At 50.2% G+C, this 18,908-nt stretch overlaps 1 protein-coding gene across 5 annotated transcripts in view; it reads right to left on the reverse strand.

Moving 5' to 3' along the window:
* The window catches only part of MCC (MCC regulator of WNT signaling pathway), a 425,555-nt gene that overhangs the window by 3,460 nt on the left and 403,187 nt on the right, over positions 1 to 18,908 (reverse strand). For all 5 annotated transcript variants that reach the window (XM_053566014.1, XM_053566015.1, XM_053566018.1 and 2 more), the window contains 3 exons: positions 15,934 to 16,140; positions 11,208 to 11,308; positions 455 to 577 (listed from right to left, as the gene is read on the reverse strand). In XM_053566014.1, the coding sequence (XP_053421989.1) occupies positions 455 to 577; positions 11,208 to 11,308; positions 15,934 to 16,140 (431 nt within the window). The remainder of the gene's footprint in view (positions 1 to 454; positions 578 to 11,207; positions 11,309 to 15,933; positions 16,141 to 18,908) is intronic.

An 18,908-nucleotide genomic window follows, 5' to 3' on the forward strand; every position in this document is an offset into this window, starting at 1 on the left:
TTGGACTCAAGTGATTCTTTTGCCTCAGCTCCCGAGTAGCTGGGACTACAGGTGCCCACCACAACTCCCGGCTATTTTTAGGGCCCGGGGACTCACTCTTAATCAGGATGGTCTTGAACCTGTGAGCTCATGCAGTCCATCCGCCTCAGCCCCCCCAAAGTGCTAGGATTATAGGAGTGAGCCACCGCACCCGGCCTAAACACACTTTTTTTTTTTATTGCGTGAGTTCTCAGAACTTTTACTATATGAAATACCAAGAAACGAGCACACAGTATGCTGCATTTGGCCAAAGGACCAGGTTTCCTGAGCATGTTTTAGGTCTCTGTGGGACACTGGTAGCAGGCAAGGACTCACCACTCTCTAGTTGGTTCCCAGAGTTAGGTCCTCCCTGGTGGTGGGTCTACATCAGGGCATCAGTCTAAGTACCAGGGGGCAGGTCCAGGGAGATTTTTACCTGTTGGCCCGTTTCAGGTCATTAACGAACTCCGCTGACTGCTGATGCCGGATTTCACTGCTCTTGGTGAGTCTTTCCAAGGCACTCACCAGTTCCTGAACTCTGGCCTTTAATTTCTTTTCTCTATATCCAGAGAAACAAAACATGCCATAAATAAGTAGCTTGAGATGGTGGTAGAGGTGGCTACTACCCTGATCACGGTGGCAGATGGAGGGGGAAGGTTTAGCATGAAAAGTCAAAACCCGGGTGAGAAGAGGAGGATACTAACGGGCTGGGAGCGGGGCTGTCACTGGGGGATGGACACCTCACCACTGCATTCTCAAGGGCTCATTTGAAGGCCCTTGAAAAAGCAGGGGAGGGCACATGCTTTCCTGGGGATGCCATGCCATTCTCTCCCCCCTCATCTGTCCCTGTTCTTTCCTCCCTTTTACTCGTCTCTTATCTCACCCTGTAATATGAAATAAATACTTTTATACCCCCCCCCCAAAAAAAGTCTTAAGTATGTGTCACCAAGGAGCAAGACAGGAATCTGTTTAGCCTTCCAGATGGGAAACCAGGCTAACGAAGGTCCTTTCTGCGACTGACATCTCAGTCGTGAGTGCAGCCTGACCACAAGACTGACTCTTGGTCTCAGCGGCCTTTTCCAAGGGTCCTCAGCATCTCCTGAAGCACCAGGGAGTCCGCAACACAAACCTGTCTGGGCCGCACTGCCTTCCTCGGACAGATGTCCACTCACTGACACAGGCCCCCACCGCTCACAAACGAGTGGTGCCGGGAGCAGAAAACTGATACGAGGGCCTTTCAGAGAAAAAGAAGTTTCCCATTAGGGTACCTAATTTGAACTTTTGATGACGCCTACTCCACAGCTGAAGCAGCTTCACGTTCCCAGTAAGCTCACTGCTCCCACGTGAGCACCAGACCCAGGTGGGGAACCGTTCACTGAGCAGTGCCTTCCCTGGCGGCCAACCCCCCCCACCCCTCCGTCACCACACTGCACGCGCACATCCCTGGAGCTATCAGGCTCTGCCACTTGCATCTCAGCTTTAGCGTGGCAGGGACCTTACTTGGTTGGGTTCCAAGTATCCCCAGCGCAGGCGGCCTGTGCCTGGGTGAGAGTGTCCAGTGACTGACAGCTTCAGAACTCGCTGAAGGCAAGTTTGATTTAGGGAAGAAACTCCTTCAGGACTTACTGTGATTGTGTGTGTGTGAGGGGGGTGTAAATTGGCACGCTTAGTTTTTAAGGCCATTTGGTAGTACCTAGCAAAAGAAAAAAACAAACGCATCCCTTGATTAATAATAAACTTGACTGCCAGGAATGTTGTCTTACAGAGGTCATGTAAACACAGGCACATCAGTTATGGCTGGATTCACTTCAGCGCTGATTGGAAAACTGAGAAAGAACTGGGGAATGAGGACGTCCGTGCTACTGAAATGCTCTGCTTCAAACAACTTCAAAAATGCAAATTGAGACACACTGGCCTGGAAGGGTATCTGACATATTAGATGAAAAGGCTGAATTCTATAGGGTATCATTTTTGTAAAAACTAGAAATCAGAATGTGAATCTCTGATACTGTAATGACCACACAGAGCGCTGAACATGAACTTGGGAAACACAAACTTGGGCGAAGGTGACACAGGGCTCTCATTTTCACTTTTACAGTTTTGTATGCTAAGTACACGAGTGGGACTCCCTGGTACGGTGACCGGGGGTCAGGGAAGAAGATGCTTTTCAGGTGCCCAGATGATTCAGACCCTGAGTCTCCCTCTCTGGCTTTTCAAATATTTAGTGTAGTTTCTGCCTCTGGCTACTGGGAGGGCAAGTCGAGCTCTCCAGAACGATTAGTGAGGAAGGGATGTGCAACATCAAACTCGCCAATTCTGCGAGCGAGGACAGGGTGGGGAAGCCCAGCCATGGCCTGCAGCCCGGGACTCACTCTTCAGCTTAGCGGGGAGGGCGGAGCCGGCAACCAGCTGTTTGCCTGGCTGAGGAAAGTTTCTCCTGGGCTCTAGCAGCCACCCAGAAATTTCCTCAGCTCTGGCTGCATTTCCTGCTGGAATCTGAGAGTGGCAGCATTTCCCAGCAGAAGAGAGAACTGTGTGGCAGGAGGACGTTCCCCAGCCCTCCAGCAAGAGGAGTCTGGGAGAGCCCCAGGGATTCTCCCCTTCCCTCCGACTAAAGTCGTCCTACATCCTGTTACTGTTTAGATTCCTTTATCTTTCACTCTAATGTTAACAGAGCAAAAGGAAGCAGAAAACTGGGAGAATATTAGCCAGGAACTGAGAAATGAACAACAAACAACTTTGGATTACCCAGAGTCTACCATTGCCTGCCTCCCCTAGTCACACCCACACCCAGCAGGGAGGGAGAGTAGGAGACCCCAGCTTTACCACTAAAGGGGCTGCTTTCCCCATTACCTAGGCCCTAGGGAATTTTCCAGACTTGGAATTTTCCAAGTTTCAAAGGAGGAGAAGTCCCGGGGGCCAGGAGAGCTCCCATAGACCCTGCTCTGGGAGCTCAGAACTAACTGCCTGGGCTCAGGCAGGGAGAGGGAGGGGACAGCTGGTAGAAACTCTAGGAAAGAACTAATCATAGCACTAGCTCATTTATTTAAAGATACAATGACAGCCAAACCTCAAACCTAGAATTTGGGTACTCTACCTGGTTCATTTGAGTGAGGGACACAAGTTTAAGTAAGGGAGGGATGACTGCAGCATCACTCTTGTGGATGCAAAGGAATGCTAAGCTGCTGGTCAGTGACCCCTTCTCTAGACCTGTGGGTTTGAACAGTGAGAACTGCCACACCTGCAGCTGTGGGAGCCCTTAATATGGTCGGGATCGAGATGGGCTGGGGGTGAAAAGTGCATACCCGGATGTGAAGACAACATGCAAAAGTAAAATATCTGAGAAATAAGTTTTTTAAATATCACGATGTTGAGATATTTTAGATACATTTGGTTAAGTGTTATTAAAGCTAATTTCATGTGTTTTCACATTTTTTAATATTGAGTACTTGAAAACTTAAAACTACCTATGTGCCTGGCATTTGTGATTCATATGATTGAAAGGGTGGCCTTGCAGAAAATAACAGGAAAATATCTCATTTCCCCACTAACAATTAAAGACCACTTCTATGAGTTCTCTGCCAACAGGGCACTCTGGGAGTTCTGTTTTGCACAGCTCTGGGGAAAAAGCTGGGCAGGTGGAAAGATTTGGAGGCCACTAGGTGGCTCACGCCTATAAGCCTAGCACTCTGGGAGGCTGAGGCAGGTGGATTGTTTGAGCTCAGGAGTTGGAGACTAATCTTAACAACAGAGAGACCTGGTCTCTACTAAAAACAGTAAAAACAGGCCAGGCATGGTGGTGGGTAGCTGTAGTCCCAGCTGGGGACGCTGGGGCAGAAGGACCTAGAGTCCAAGAGTTTAAGGTTGTTGTGAGACAGCACTCTACCTCTAAATAAATAAAATTTATTTACTCTGTCTCTAAATAAAATTGCTTTTGAGAATCTGCTGTCCAGTTTTGAGTTCTTGAGTGAACAACGGGAGTTCAAGCCTCAAGCACCCCAGAGGGCAGAGTCACACCTCCAATGATAGAGATTGTTTCCAAAGAAAGGCAGGGAGCCAGCAACTGGGCTCTGACACCCACCGACACTTCTGTAATCAGCCTGCTGCTGAGGAGGAGCAGACAGATGCAGCAGAGCCCTGTTAATTTGGCTCCAGCCATAAGCTGCCTTCACTACCTGAATAAAAAGCCAGAATACAGTACCCAGTTCTTTCTGCCAACACCATCTCCCTCTCTTGCCCTTTTCCATTTCTTTCTATCCTAATCTTTGGAGAAATCTCAAAACCCCTGTGCACTAGCTCGCACCCTAACAATTCTATTACTAGTGGGCAGCACTGCTCCAGAGCAGTTAAGTAATATACCAGGTCTTTCCCCTGGATTCTGGTTCAGTGGGCTTGGGTTAAGACCCAGGAATTGTAGTTTAACAAGCACCCCCTTTGATAACTTCTTACCGGCCAATTCTGGGAATGCAGACAGCTTCCTCCCCTGGGTCTGAAGATGGCATCCTATGCAGCCAACTCCCTGAACTTACATGCAAAACCACTCACAGGGGCATACCTTCCTGAAGCCTTCCTCAGATTCTCAAAGGATAACCTGGAAAATACTAAGAATCATGGCCCACCAATCCAAGTCATCCTTTTAACACTTATTTTTTTGAGATACAGTCTCCCTGTGTCACTGTGGGTGAGTTCACAGCAACCTCAAACTCTTGGGCTTAAGTGATTCTCTTGGAGACAGAGTCTCACTATGTCACCCTCGGTCACAGCTCACAGCAACCTCCAACTTTTGGGCTGAAGTGATTCTCTTGCCTCAGCCTCCCAACTAGTTGGGATTACAGGCGCCCACCAGAATGTGCGGCTATTTTTTTGTTGTGGTGGTTCAGCTGGTCTGAGCTGGGTTCGAACCTGCCATAACCACTGTGCTACGGGTGCTGAGCCTTAAGTGATTCTCTTGCCTCAGCCTCCCAAGTAGCTGGGACTACAGGCACATGCCACACACCTGGCTATTTTTTGGTTGTTGGTGGAGTTGCCAGTAACCATTGTTGCCAGTAACCATTGTTACTGGTTTGCCTGGGCTGGGTTCGAACCCGCCAGCCTCAGTGCATGTGGCTGGTGCCGTAACCACTGTGCTATGGGTGCTGAGCCTTGTTTTGTTTTTTAATTTCAGAATAGTATAGGCCCTCTAGTTTCTAATTCAAATTTGCGGGGCTTTCAGTTAAGAACATCTATGGTTTGTGTTATGTAAGGCCCCAAACGAGCACTTTCTGAAGCTTCCCATGGAGGAGAAAGTAGGAGTTAAACACCACACGTTCCATACGCCCCCTCAAGACTAATGCATTCACAGTATTTTCTAGAATGGCCAGAACTCTGTAATCCATTCCTTATTCTTTTATTCCCAGTGGCACAGGGACTCACGAATTTACACCTACACGATCAAGTAAAAATAACGCTGGATTATAATAGTTCCGTGCTGCCCAGCTCTCGTATCTGGACCTCTTAACCAGACATGAGGGTTATTTCTGGTCACAAGGGACCTGCGAATCTTACTCTAACCATACAGTCAGGGAGGGGCTTCTCTTACTTTCTGAAACACAACTTTTAGAAGTGGGACGCCCACAGGGAGTTTAAGAGGCAGACTCGTGGGCATTTGACAGGAGTGAGATAAACCAAGGCAGCTGGCCAGTAAGCTGGGTAGGAGCTGCGTCCAGCAAGGGCGGCCTGCGAGGACAGCTCTGTGTGACATTATCCCCTTTAAAATAAAAAGCCTTGGCGGCAGACTCTGATTAGACAAAGTCCAACTGAGGGCTGCGGGAGTGGTGGCTTGAGAGCCCAGCCCTGATGAGGCAGCGGGTGGCACTTGGGCCACCAGAAACCTTTCCAGCAACCTTTCCAAGGAGCTGTAATCAGACCAGACCACAGGGAGTCACAGCCGTGCAGCCACAAGGCCAGAATTTCTTAGTAATCGCTGATTGTGTGGAATTAGTCACTGCAAGAACTGTCTGCATATGTGGGCTGCTCTCGCCCCGTCTATTAACTCTTTAAGCCTAGGAGGCTCTAGCTCCACTGACGAGGCTCGCTGAGGTGGTGAAGACTGATGGTCCTCTGCTTCTCCCAATTCCCTCTCGGCACTGTCACACTGTCACCTGGGCCACTCCCTCTCCTGTGAGGTCTCCACCCTCCTCTCCACATGCTCTGAAGATGGGCAATTACATTGGACATGGGCCCAGCCATATTTGGTTTACCCTTTCTCTAATCCATCCTCTTTTGTTTTCTAAAAACTTCCTTGATCCTTAGGCATCTCCCTGGATCTCTGGACTTGTCTATTTGATGTTTCCCCTAAGGAGGCCATCTTCCATTTAACACGTCCGGAACGTTGCTTTTGAAATTACCTCCCACAGCCTGTCTTGCTCCGTGTCAGCAGAGGGAATCACCTGTCACCTGGTCGCTCACTGGTTACTCCAAGTCCTTAACAGCATCCCCCATCCTTGCCAATCCCAGCTACTCAATCTGCAATCTCGTCATCTCGCAGATTCTGCTGCTGCCTCCATCCTTGCTTGCCGGGGAACCTGCTAACTGGCTTCTCCGCTTCCTCTGCACCCCTCTCATCTGGTTGTCATACAGCAGGCAAAGTTTTCAGAATCACAGACCAGAACACATTACCGCCCTTCAGCGCCCTCCCCCTGCACTGGGAATAAAGCCTCTGGTCTCACCCCACCCTACAGGGCCCTTCTCAAGTGACCCTGGCCCTGGGGCTCCCTGCCCCTTGCTGACTGGCCCCCTCCTCTGGAGTCCCGCCTGTCCCCCCCTGGGATGTGTTTCTGCCTCTCTCCTCCCTGCTCTCCAGAGAGCCCCACCCTGACCACCCATCTAAACAAAGGTCCAGGAGTTCTGACATCACAGCACCCTGTCACTCCCTTCAGACCGCAAATCATATTGACCTTATTGAAAAAGCAAAGTATCTGGAGTGAGTATACTGTGTTACCTTATTTCCTTCCTGGTAATCATCAGAATCTATAACTTACTTTTTAGAAAACCCAGATAGTTTAATTCTTACACAGCCTCTGAAGTCAGTGCTGCTACTCTGGCTTTATAGATGGGGCACCTGAGGCCTGGGGTACTTGAGCCAGGTGAGAGCCCTACTTGTAAGCAGCAGCCCACAGAGCGGAGCTCCCACCTGCAGCCTGCTGCGCTTGTCGCATCTCTCAGGAGTACCTTGGGATTCACAGCGGGGACATGGGAGCGCGAGATAAGTGAGATCTCTGTTTAAGTACATAGGCCCGTGGAACTAAGGATTAAGTGTCCCCAGACAATAATGCTTAGCAGGTAGTCTGTTTGTGGCTGGATGTTGCCAGGAGTAGCAGCACGGGGGTGCCAGCAGCCTGTTTTTGCCCAGACTTTCCTGTGAACACGTTTCTTGTCCAGGAAATGTGGGTAGTGTTCTCACTACAGCTGCACTGGATGCTCCCCGCCACTCTGCCTTTGTGAGAGCTGTGGGGAGTCCTTTTGCTCCCTGACCTTTTGCAACGCTGCAAGAAAGATAGAAAAGTAAAAGAAATCTCAATTTATGCAAGCAACACCCACCTGGGCCCCTAGGGTGAGCACCAGTCATAATCTATGTCCTTCTAGGCATCCTGGCTCTGGGGCTCAGCAATTTATGTATGTGATAATGAACCCACAGGTGCACTTTGTATTCCATTAACGTCCTGCAGACCCAAGTGTGTTCCTGGGATTCTAAGCACAACTTATATTCTTGATTGCTATTATAAATCAGCCATATATGAAGAATCAGCAAGTACAAGGTTTTTTTTTTTTTTTTGAGACAGTCTTGCTCTACCACCTGGGCTAGAGTGCAGGGGCATCATGATAGCTCACTGCAAACTCAAACTCCTGAGCTTAAGTGATCCTCCTGCCTCAGTCTCCTACGTACTAGGGACTACAAGCACAGGCCATCGTGCCCAGTGAGTTTTTCTAATTTTTGCAGCCATTGAGTCTTGCTCTTGGCTCAGGTTGCTCTCCAACTCTGACCTCAAGCATTCGTCCCACCTCGGCTTCCCAGAATATTAGTATTACAGCTATAAGACACCTGCCCGGCCTACAAGTGCAAGTTTAATAAAACAGCATGTTTTAAAGTAATGATCCTCCTGATAAAATGGTGCATATTCTACTACTTGTTTGCTCAGTGGGAGCTTTTTATTTTTTAATTTTAATTGTTTTGAGACAGAGTCTTGCTTTGTTGCTCTTAGTAGAGTGCTGTGGCATCATAGCTCACAGCAACCTCAAACTCTTGGGCTCAAGCGATCCTCTTGCCTCAGCCTCCCAAGTAGCTGGGATACAGGTGCTGGCTATAACACCTGGTAGAATTATCGATAGGTAGCTGTGTGCTAGGGGCACAGAGGTTCCCATCGGCCCAGACCAGCTGCACTGCACCGTCTAGAGTCTCAGAGGAATTCACAGGTGTGGGCTCAGCTCGCTCATCTGCAAGTAAACCGGGCTCTGCCAGCACATGTGAGGTGCAGGCGGCCCCCAGCGGCTCTCTGGTAACCTTGGGAAATCACAGCCTTGCTGCGCCAGCCTCTCAGATCACATGGAGAGCGGTTCCTGCTCTGGCTGCCTCTCAGTGATGGAGACCAACTAATGTGCTCCTCTCAGCTGAGGGCAGGCCACACAATCCCCACTTAAGTACCAAGAAGAGTCATTTCTGAAAATCCCCTGTATTTAGCTGCCTTCTTATAGTTTTCTTCTTTGGTAGAAGGATGATTCACTTAAATTTTATTAGGACAAAGGGCAAGAGAGAGATCTTAGATGGAGAAGGGGTTGACAGCACACAGTCTGTGTACAAGAGCAAAAACAAGATTCCCTGATGAGAGAACACACCTTGTGTGCAGGACCGGGAACTTGGTCATCCTGATGGGGGTTTATGGCAAAACCGGAGTCAGTAAACTGTAATAAATGTTCACAGAAGTGGAGGAAATGAAATCAGACCAGATGGGAGTTATGCGGTCTGTAGGGTGGCATGGAGCCCTGGATTTGTTCCAAACAGGAGAAAGGAGAAGACACTCCAGGTGTGATGGAGTAAGTGACAAGGTCCAACCAAGTCCAAAGCTGGCCTAGTAAGGGGAGGGTGGGTTGGGAGAGGGCCGTGGCCCAGAACCAGTGACTGAAGTGCCACAGGGCACCTTCCCTGGGATGGCTGTCCTCAAGAAATGACCAGGCGTGGCCTCTTCCCATGCCTTTTTCAACCCTGCTCTCTCTCTGATCTGGATTCCCGGGAGCCGTCTTTTATCAAGAGAGGAATTCTCCTGAGAGCACTGGTGAAACTCCTCTGACCGACCTGAGCCCCTCACTCAGTCGTGATTTAATACCTTCAGAGAAAGGCATTAGTTTCCATCTGATTTTTCAAAATAAAAATAACCCCGAACTGGGCGGCGCCTGTGGCTCAGTGAGTAGGGCGCCAGCCCCATATGCCGAGGGTGGCGGGTTCGAACCCAGCCCTGGCCAAACTGCAACCAAAAAATAGCCGGGTGTTGTGGCGGGCGCCTGTAGTCCCAGCTGCTCGGGAGGCTGAGGCAAGAGAATCGCGTAAGCCCAAGGGTTAAGAGGTTGCTGTGAGCCGTGTGACGCCACGGCACTCTACCCGAGGGCGGTACAGTGAGACTCTGTCTCTACCAAAAAAAAAAAAAAAAATAACCCCGAACTTCAACTCTTAGGTGTCTGTATTATATACCCTCATGAAATGATGAGTCCATATTTACAGTATAATTGTGTTATCTTCCTTTTTCCTTTAGCTCTTTGGATTCTTTCTTGGCCCCATATACCTGGGTCGTGCTAACCAGCTCAAGGCTGGTGACTGGAAATCCACTGTGACTGGCAGAACAAATGAAATCTCCTTTTGTTTACTCAGAACAGCCTACATCCTACTTGTGCCAGCAAAGGCCTCTGAGATTTGGGGAAGTTCGGAAATCTTAAGGGTTTAGCTTACAAATACTACATCCAAATGACTCCCCATGGGAAGCAGGGAGTGATTTCCATTGGAGTTTCTGGCACAGTCCCGAGGGCATTTTTCTGGGCTGCTTCCGTCCTCCCACACCAAGCAGAGCAATTACCAGTTAAGCACATGGCCAGAGGCACTGGCAAAGGAAAGCTGAGCTATCACAACTTGGAAGGACAGACAGAGGTGACAGTGAGTAAATCAGGAAGGCAGTGAAGCCCCCACAAGGCAGCCTTCAGTCCCCCATCAGCCTGGGGGCCATGCCTGTTTTCTCTGCATTGAGAGCTCCGACCAGGAACACACTGCAGCCTTCCCCTCCACCCCGGGTCTCCAGCAACAACAGAAAGGGGTTTTTTGTTTTTGAGACAGAGTCCTACTCTTCCCTTCTGTCACCCAGGCCACAGTGTTGTGGCATCACAGCAATCTCAAATTCTTGGGCACAAGCAATCTTCCTGTCTCAGCCCCTAGTAGCTGGGACTACAGGTACCGACCACCATGCCCAGCTAATTTTTCCATTTTTAGTGGAGATGGGGTCTTGTTCTTGCTCAGGCTGGTTCTTAAATTCCTGAGCTCAAGCAATCGCCCACCTCCACCTCCCAGAGTGCTAGAACTACAGGTGTGAGCCACCGTGCCCAGTCGGGATGACATTTCTAATGGACAAAGCAGCTGCTCTAGAAACCAGAGGAAAAGAACAATAGGATGTATGAAAAGTTAAGACACGGAAGACAAATCTGGATGAACCAGCATCTGTTTCTCCTTGCAGAAGGGAGGAAAGACGATGTAGGAGAAAACTGATGCCAGGGGGAAATTTCCTAGGACTGAATAGACGCAGGGGCCTTTCTCCTGCTACCAGGACGGCACTCCCCCCAGAGCCGGAAACAAGGCAAGCGTGTTTTCATCCTCACCATTTAACACGGTCCTCAAGGTCCTGGTCAAAGCAACAACACAAAAGGGAAAGGAGGACGCATTTCTAACTTGCAGATGAAATGGTCGCCTGTGTGCTGTCCCTACGCTCACTTCGCTGTCAAAAGGCCAGGCACAGGTAGGACTTTCTCTTCTGGCCTCCCAAGCAGGGCGAAGGAATGGCCCACCTGCCCCCCTCCTGCCCAGGCGGGCCTGTGGGGCCCCGAGAGACGCTGCTGGGAGCAGCCTGAGAAATGATAAGGAAGCCTTGTACCCGGCTGGGCGTGGGCAGGGCGCTTACCGACGGACGGCATTGGCGAACTCTGCAGCCAGCTCGCTCTCGCTGCAGGCTGTCCTCAGTTCAGCTAGTGACAGAGCCGGGGAGGCGACATCAGCACACTCCTGACAATAGCAAACACATTCCTGTTAGACTGAAAGTAGCAGAGCTTCATGCCCTCGGATGGTGCTGACAGGAAGCCGGGCAGCACACCCTGAAGCCCCCTGATGCCAGGTATCTGGTCACCTTCACAGGATGGCCCAGGCACTGGTCTGAGCAGGCCACGTACAATCACTCATTCAATCATCATGAGGACTTGTGGGGGAGAAACTACCATCATCTCCATTGCACTGGGGAGGAAACTAGGGTACCCAGAAGTGACCTTGCCTGTCAGCAGCTAGGGAATGGCGGAACCAGGATTCAAACCCAGGCTGTGTGGCTCTAGGCTGGTCTCTTCACCATTAGGTAAAGCTTCTTGTAGTGACAAAGATAAGTGAGAAATGTGTGTGAATGTCCTGGTTGCCCAATCTCACCCCCTCCTTGAGAGAAAAATCAGTCTTTTCTGGATGCAGGAGCTCTACTGAGCTCAGTGCAATCACTGACACCACAACCGGGGAGGCGAGGGAGGAAGACGCAAGTGCACCCCACCCTGGGGGATCGGCATCAGGCAGGGACCTTGACATCACTTCAAGCTAATCCTTCCACTCACAGACCAGGAAACCTAAAAGCTGGAACTCCTAAATCCTGCGGAGAGTTAGGACTCTATTCACAAAGCTGTGCAGCCTTCCCTGCCCGGAGACGGTGGCAGCAGCTACAACGCCAGTCCTGTGGCGGGGAGGCGCCCATCTGACCATCCACTCTGGACGCGAGGGTCTGCCACGCTGCAGGCCTGAGATTAAAAAGCTCGCGGCCTGTCGTAGGAGACGGAATGGGAACAGTAAAGTGTATCATGACAAGATGAGAGCTACTGAGGCACGGGCCCAGTGTGCTAGGAGTCCAGATGACAGGAGGCCCTCCATCTCCCTGGGCACACTCTGAGAAAGAAATGCGTCCTCCCAGGGGCCTGCTCGGCAGCAGCTCCGCCAGCACCTGCAGCCCTGCCCTGTGCGGTGCCCCTGCCTGGGCCACCTCCTCCGAGTTGTGCTCGCAGACCCAAGTCTCTCCCTTCTGGCTGCCCCTGGAAGCTGTCAGGATACCCCCAGCACCCCACTTCTTGTAAATCTGCTCCCACGTGGTGTTACCATTTCACAGATTCCTTAAAAGCAGGGCCTGCTGCCTGCCCTTCATGCTGCCTCCTTGGAACACGTCTGGCACTATCTGGGGTGTCCAGGCAAGAACTGCCAAAACCTAACGCAACTTGGGGAAGATGTGGGATCTTGCTGGGTCATGTGGAGGAAGTTTTAATTTTATTTATTTTTTTGAGACAGAGTCTCAGTAGAGTGTCATCACGTCACAGTTCACAGCAACCTCAAACTCTGGGGCTTAAGCGATTCTCTTGCCTCAGCGTCAAGTAGCTGGGACTGCAGATGCCCACCACAACGCCTGGCTATGTTTTTTTTGTTGCTGTAGTTGTCATTGTTGTTTGGCAAGCCTGGGCCGCGTTCTAGCCTGCCAGCCTCAGTGCAGTTGGCTGCTGCCTTAACCACTGTGCTACAAGCGCCGAGCCTGGAGGAAGTTTTTAAAACAACCCCTACCCAAGGGAGCAAATGTGGCCTGCCACCTGTTTTTATATGACCCATAGGCTAAGAACGGTATTTCTATTTTTAAAACCACAAAAAATAGTCAAAAGAGGACTATTTTGTTACAGGTAGAAATTACATGAGATTCAAATTTTGGGGTCCATAAATAAAGTGTTTCTAGAACACGGCCACACCCACTGGTGTCTCTACTTTTGTGCTTTAATTCTACACCCACAAAGGTTGAGTAGCCGCAGCAGAATCCTTAAACCCTAAACAGTTTACTGTGGCAGCCCCGGCTCTGCCTTCTCTACCAACAGGTCAGACCAAATGAATAGCCCAGATAGGGGATTTTAGCCACAAGTTAAATGGATCTAATGTCTGAAAGATGAGATAACCAGCTTACTCTAATTTCATTACCTGAACAACACAGGCTACTCTTATGAAGCTTCTTACTGTAATGTGAAAAAAAAAAAAAAATATCTGCTGGCCTTTTCCATCAGAGAAATTTCCATACTTTGAAGTCACTCCACAAAACACAAGGCTTCCCCCAAAGTAAATACTGAGACTCCGAGGAGAATGCTCAGTTCATGGGCCTTCTGGCAAGAACGTGGGAAATCCACTTCCACCACACCCTAAGAACACACACACAGACACTGGGGCTGTGTCCCTCAGGCTCTGTCCCCAGTTGACTGCTAACAAACTCAAATGGCAAAAAAGAGATTTTAAAGTGTCTGTATAGACCCGAAAACACCATCTTCCTGAGCCCCAGATGCTATCATCTGAAACGGTACCACGTAGGTGGCCCCAGAACTCCGTCCTCAAGCCTCAGGTGGATGGTTTCATAGTGCACTTGTCACAGTGACTTCCCTGGAGCCCACATTATACCACGTCACACCCTGCTGACAACCCATCATGATTCCTCACTGTGCCCAGCACCTCCACTTCCCTCTGGGCCTTTGCGTGTTCTGCCCCACTGGCCTGGAGGGGCTTCTCCTGTCCCCAGCCCTCTGCCCTGCTCCTCCTCAACAGACTGGCTCCCACTCTGCACTGGGTCTCAGAAGTTCATTTCTTCCTGAAAACCTATCCTGCATCTCCAAGTCTGAGTTCTGTATCCAACTTGTAGCCTCTACCATGGCACTTGGGACATTATATCAATGTATTGGGATCACCTGCTCATCAGGTTAAATTCCTGGAGGACAGTTTGTGCCCTCTGGAGCTGACTCCAGCATGTAGCCTTGGTCCTGGCATGCCGTGAGATCCAAATCACAGCCACCAACCGTGGACGGATGGAACGCTGACCTGGCTGGGGCCACTTGCTCTTCAGCAGGTGGGGGTGTGGGGTGGGGGAGGTGTAGCTGTGGCCATCTGTGAAGCCGCCAGTTCTCGGCCTTTTAGGGAGTAACGGCTCCCTGCGACACAGCATTGACACTGTTCTTTCCTTCTCAGTGACACGACTCTCCCAGAGATACCTGGCACTTATGCTACAAGAAGCTACTTCCTGGGTCAACAGCTCAGCATACACTCACACATCCTGGGTCTGACACAGACCAGGGGTAAGAGAACCTGCATTTATCAGGGACAGAAAAATAGATGTACAGAGTATAGAGAACTCTCAGATGGGGGCACAATTCTTTAGCTTCTAGAGGGTTTTCCCCCTTACAATGCAGTTATTTGGAATAACTGTGATATATAGAATCATGGAATGAGCTTGGATTAAAAAAAAAACAAAACAAAAAAAACCTGGAGCTGGGTAGGTGTGTGAGTTTGCAAAATTCTGTCACCAGACAGGCCACACTCTGTTGGCACAGGCTGCTCGAGGCAAGACTTGCCTTCCATCTGCTCTGCCTTTGACCACTTCCTAGGCCACGTCCCTGACAGCAGAAACGCCCTCAGAAGTTGGGGGAAAGGTCCAGATGAGAGGAAGAGAGCCTGCCGGTCACATCTGGTTAAATCCCGACTCCGAGTTTATCACTTCGGAGAACTCTCGCTTCCTGGAGCCTCGAGTGTCTCACGCACATCCTGTTCCTCGGTGCCCCTTATCCGCGGCTTTGCTTTCTATAGTCTGTTACCCGTGCTCAAGCATGCTCCAAAAATATAAAATGCAACATTCCAGAAATAAACAATTCCTAAGTTTAGTGTGTTGTTTCCGTGTAGGGTGATGAATCTTGCACTGTCTCACTTGAGAAGTGAGTCCTCCCTTTGTCTACGCTTCCCACCCATTTGTCACTTAGCAGTCACTGTGGCTATCAGATCGACAGTCACGCTACCGCATGCTGTGTTCAAGTAGCCCTTATTTTCTGTGACAATGACCCCAAAGCACAGGAGTAGCAAAGCTGACACATTGTCATAATTGGTCTATTACCAGCCGTTGCTCTTATTCTCTTGCTGTGCCTGATTGATAAACTTTTATCCTAAGTATGTATGTACAGGAAACAACAGGAATACACAGGCTCAGGACTGTCTGTGGTTCCAGGTACCCTCGGGGGGTCTGGAGCATGCCCCCCATGGATACAAATCAACGCTGTGGGAAAGGGGGTTAGGAGGGGGTGAGGCCTGCATCAGATAGGACCATGATATGCGAACACGGCTTAACTATCCCACAAAGTGAGAACTAGCTTTTTTTTTTTCTTTTTTGTAGAGACAGAGTCTCACTTTATGGCCGTCGGTAGAGTGCCGTGGCCTCACACAGCTCACAGCAACCTCCAACTCCTGGGCTTAGGCGATTCTCCTGCCTCAGCCTCCCGAGTAGCTGGGACTACAGGCGCCCACCACAACGCCCGGCTATTTTTTGTTGCAGTTTGGCCGGGGCCGGGTTTGAACCCACCACCCTTGTTATATGGGGCTGGCACCCTGCCCACTGAGCCACAGGCGCCACCCGAGAACTAGCTTTTTAAAAATGTGGATTGGTTTTCTTAACACTCAGAGTGTTACCTTCTTCTTAGATCGATGTCTAGGCATGACCTGCAGTTCCTATGCTAATGTAAGAGATGGAGGCAGCAGGGCTGTGAAGAGTACCAGAGGGCGTGGGTGCAGTGAGGCCTGGGCCGGGGCATCCCTGCCGCTGGTCCTACCTTGCTGGGCCTGTCTTTGCCGCCGCTGCTGGTGGAGCTGAGGGACCGCGCGCGCTGCTCCTTCTGCTCTTCCACCTCGGACTTGAGGTGCTCGATGTGGACCAGGTAGGCCTGCTCCTGGGCCTCCCGCGTGCTCAGCTTCAGCTCCAGAGCCTTCTTCTCTTTCTCCAGCAGGTAGAGCTGGGCCTTCAGCTCGGCCATCTCCTCCTGCAGAGCAAAGGGCACAGAGCTCACGAGGCCCCGTTGGCTGAGAGCGGGGCTGGCTGCTGCCATGCTGGTAAGTGAGAAGGGAGCCCTGGCTATGACCCCCAGACTCACGCAGGAGTCATAACCTCGGTGTTTTAAATGTGTGATGACTAGGAGGAGACACAGCAGCTGTCACCACACATGTGAAGGACTGATGTGGGGACACGGCCATGTGCTGTCACTGGACAGACCAGCACTGAGACAAATGGGTAGAAGCCACAGGTAAGCAAGTTGTGGTTCAATGTCAGGAAAACCTTTGTAATAACTAGAGCCCACCAACGGGCACACTTGCCTTGTTGAAAATCAGTTCTCTGGCACCTGGAGGCTGATCAGTGTCAGCCAGAGCCATAAAAGAGAGTCCGTTACCCATGCGAGGAAGGCTGGGCCTGATTATGATCCCCATGTGTCTCAGATGGCACTGCCATCTGCAGCTGGGCCGGCAGGTGGGATGACCCACAGCAGCCCCCTCCAGTCTTGCCTGCTCTGAGGGCCCAACTGAATCAACAGAGTCTTCAGCAGTGACTACTCATCAGATACCTTCTAAAAGTGTATTAAATAATTCAAGTAACAGTTGCCCGTGGAAAATTGGAAGTGAACCCCAAATGGGACAATACCATCCTGGGGCCAGAAGCCAGCTAACAATGACAGCCACCAGCCTTTATCAAGCATGTGGCAGTTCAAGTGTTCACCTGAAGTAAGCCATTTAATCCTCCCACCTGAACTCAGTATCATGAGTACCTCCACTCACTGATGGGAAACTGAGGCACACGGGGGAACTCCCTTGCCCATGGCTTCTGGGTAAAGGTTGGAGCCAGGGTTGAACCCCGGCTTCCTGGCTGAGCTGGACAGCCTCCTGCCCATCAAGAAGAGCCCACCCATGGCTCTTGTTCCCTCACAGCTGCCAGAGGGGAGTCCACTGCCAGGTGACCACGGGGCCCAGCCACCTCATGACCTCTATGACCCCTTACTTGAAACGGTTCCCTCACAAAGCTGAGTCACTTGCCTGAGATGGACTCACCAATGCTACTGTTTCTGGCCACCTCTGATGTGACCGTTCTCTGAGGTAATAGGCTGTAGGTCTGGTGTGCTCTCCTGGGGGAGTCAGCCAGGGGTAGATAGTCTCACCCTCCAAGGTGGGGAAACAGCTAGAGGACGCCCAGCAGGGCTTGTCATACTCAGGTCCACAGGACATTAGTCAATGTGCTCAGTGACTGCTCAGAAAAATATACTAAACCTTCTTTCCCCCAAAGCTCGGACATGAAAACCAGAATGAAATGTGTTTTCATACCCAGAAGGCTTCTCATCTTTTGCCATTAGAAGCAAGATCCTGGTAACACCGAGCTAATGTGGACAGTTACTTCCAGAACAAACATACATCCACAGGTGCCAGAAATGAAAAGGGAACTCAGCCAGAGGGGACCAGCAAAACGGATAGGACACCGGCTGGCAGAGGCGACGGCCAGTCTGCAGGCCCTGAGATCTGGGAGCTTAATGTGTGTGCAGAGGCAGGGCCTCAGCCCCGTGAGCCGGGCTCTCAAAGTACTGCCAAGAATAAGAGACTGGAAAACTTCCTTTCTGGAGATGTGGCAAGGAAACTTGTCATCTCTCAGACTTGGGTTAGGAAAAGAAAGAAAAATCTCTTTTGAGGAATCAAACCTCAAACTTGAGTCACGGGTAGGTGTGGTACAGGAAGCCTATCCAAAAGAATATAACAAAAGTCGTCCTACCCCTCAGTCCTAACAGGCCTAAACACGACAGGAGCCACCCTGTAGGGGCATCTGCAACCCAGGATCCGTGGGAAACCACCTCCATGGAAGATGAGCTGGAACTCGCACTGCCCCATCCCCCACCCCCCAGCCCTGTGCTAAGGAAATGAAAAGGAACAGCTCTGCTGCAGAATCAGCAGATGCAGCCCAAGTGACAATCAGCATATCCTAGAAGCTGAGGCTGGGTGCGGGGCTCACGCCTGTAATCCCAACACTCTGGGAGGCTAAGACTGGTGGATTGCTTGAGCTCAGGAGTTTGAGACCAGCCTGAGCAAGAGCAAGACTCCCATCTCTACCAAAAATATCTGGGCATGGTGGCACACACCTATAGTCCCAGCTACTCGGGAGGTTGAGCCAAAGGATCACTTGAGCCCAGGAGTTTTAGGCTGCTGTGAGCTATGATGATGCCACAGCACTCTACACGGGGCAACAAAGTAAAACTGTGTCTCAAAAAAAAAAAAAAAACAGAAATAAAAATGTGAAAAACTAGAAAGTAAGATCTAATGCAAACAGATAAAGGAACAGGAGTCATAATGAAAGGATAGGACATTAAAAAAGAAGAGTAGATTTGGAAAAGAACCAAGTAGGCCATCTAGAAATAAAAAGGTATTTATTAAAATGACATAAAAGGAATGAAAACATCCCAGAAAGTTCAGTTTCTCAGAAGTTATATCCTAGAACAAAACGGTGCCATCCGATGTGCTCTGCAGGATAATGGATGTGGCACAGGGAGGCACACACCCCAACACCCTGGGAGGGACTCTCGGGAAGAGGAAAGGACTCTGATGTGTAGCGTCAAGAAATTCGCAGGAAGGGAGCTGAGCCGGAACATGAATCATGTCATTACAGATTATTTCCCTCCCAGCTTTAAAGTTTTTAGAACATTTCTCAAGATAAATACGTATTTTATTTTCAAGTGGCAAAGGGAATATTAGAGTTTTGATTCCAACAAAAGTGTCTTTC

The sequence above is a fragment of the Nycticebus coucang genome, chromosome 17 (genome assembly GCF_027406575.1).
Source record: "Nycticebus coucang isolate mNycCou1 chromosome 17, mNycCou1.pri, whole genome shotgun sequence".
Lineage (NCBI taxonomy): Eukaryota > Metazoa > Chordata > Mammalia > Primates > Lorisidae > Nycticebus > Nycticebus coucang.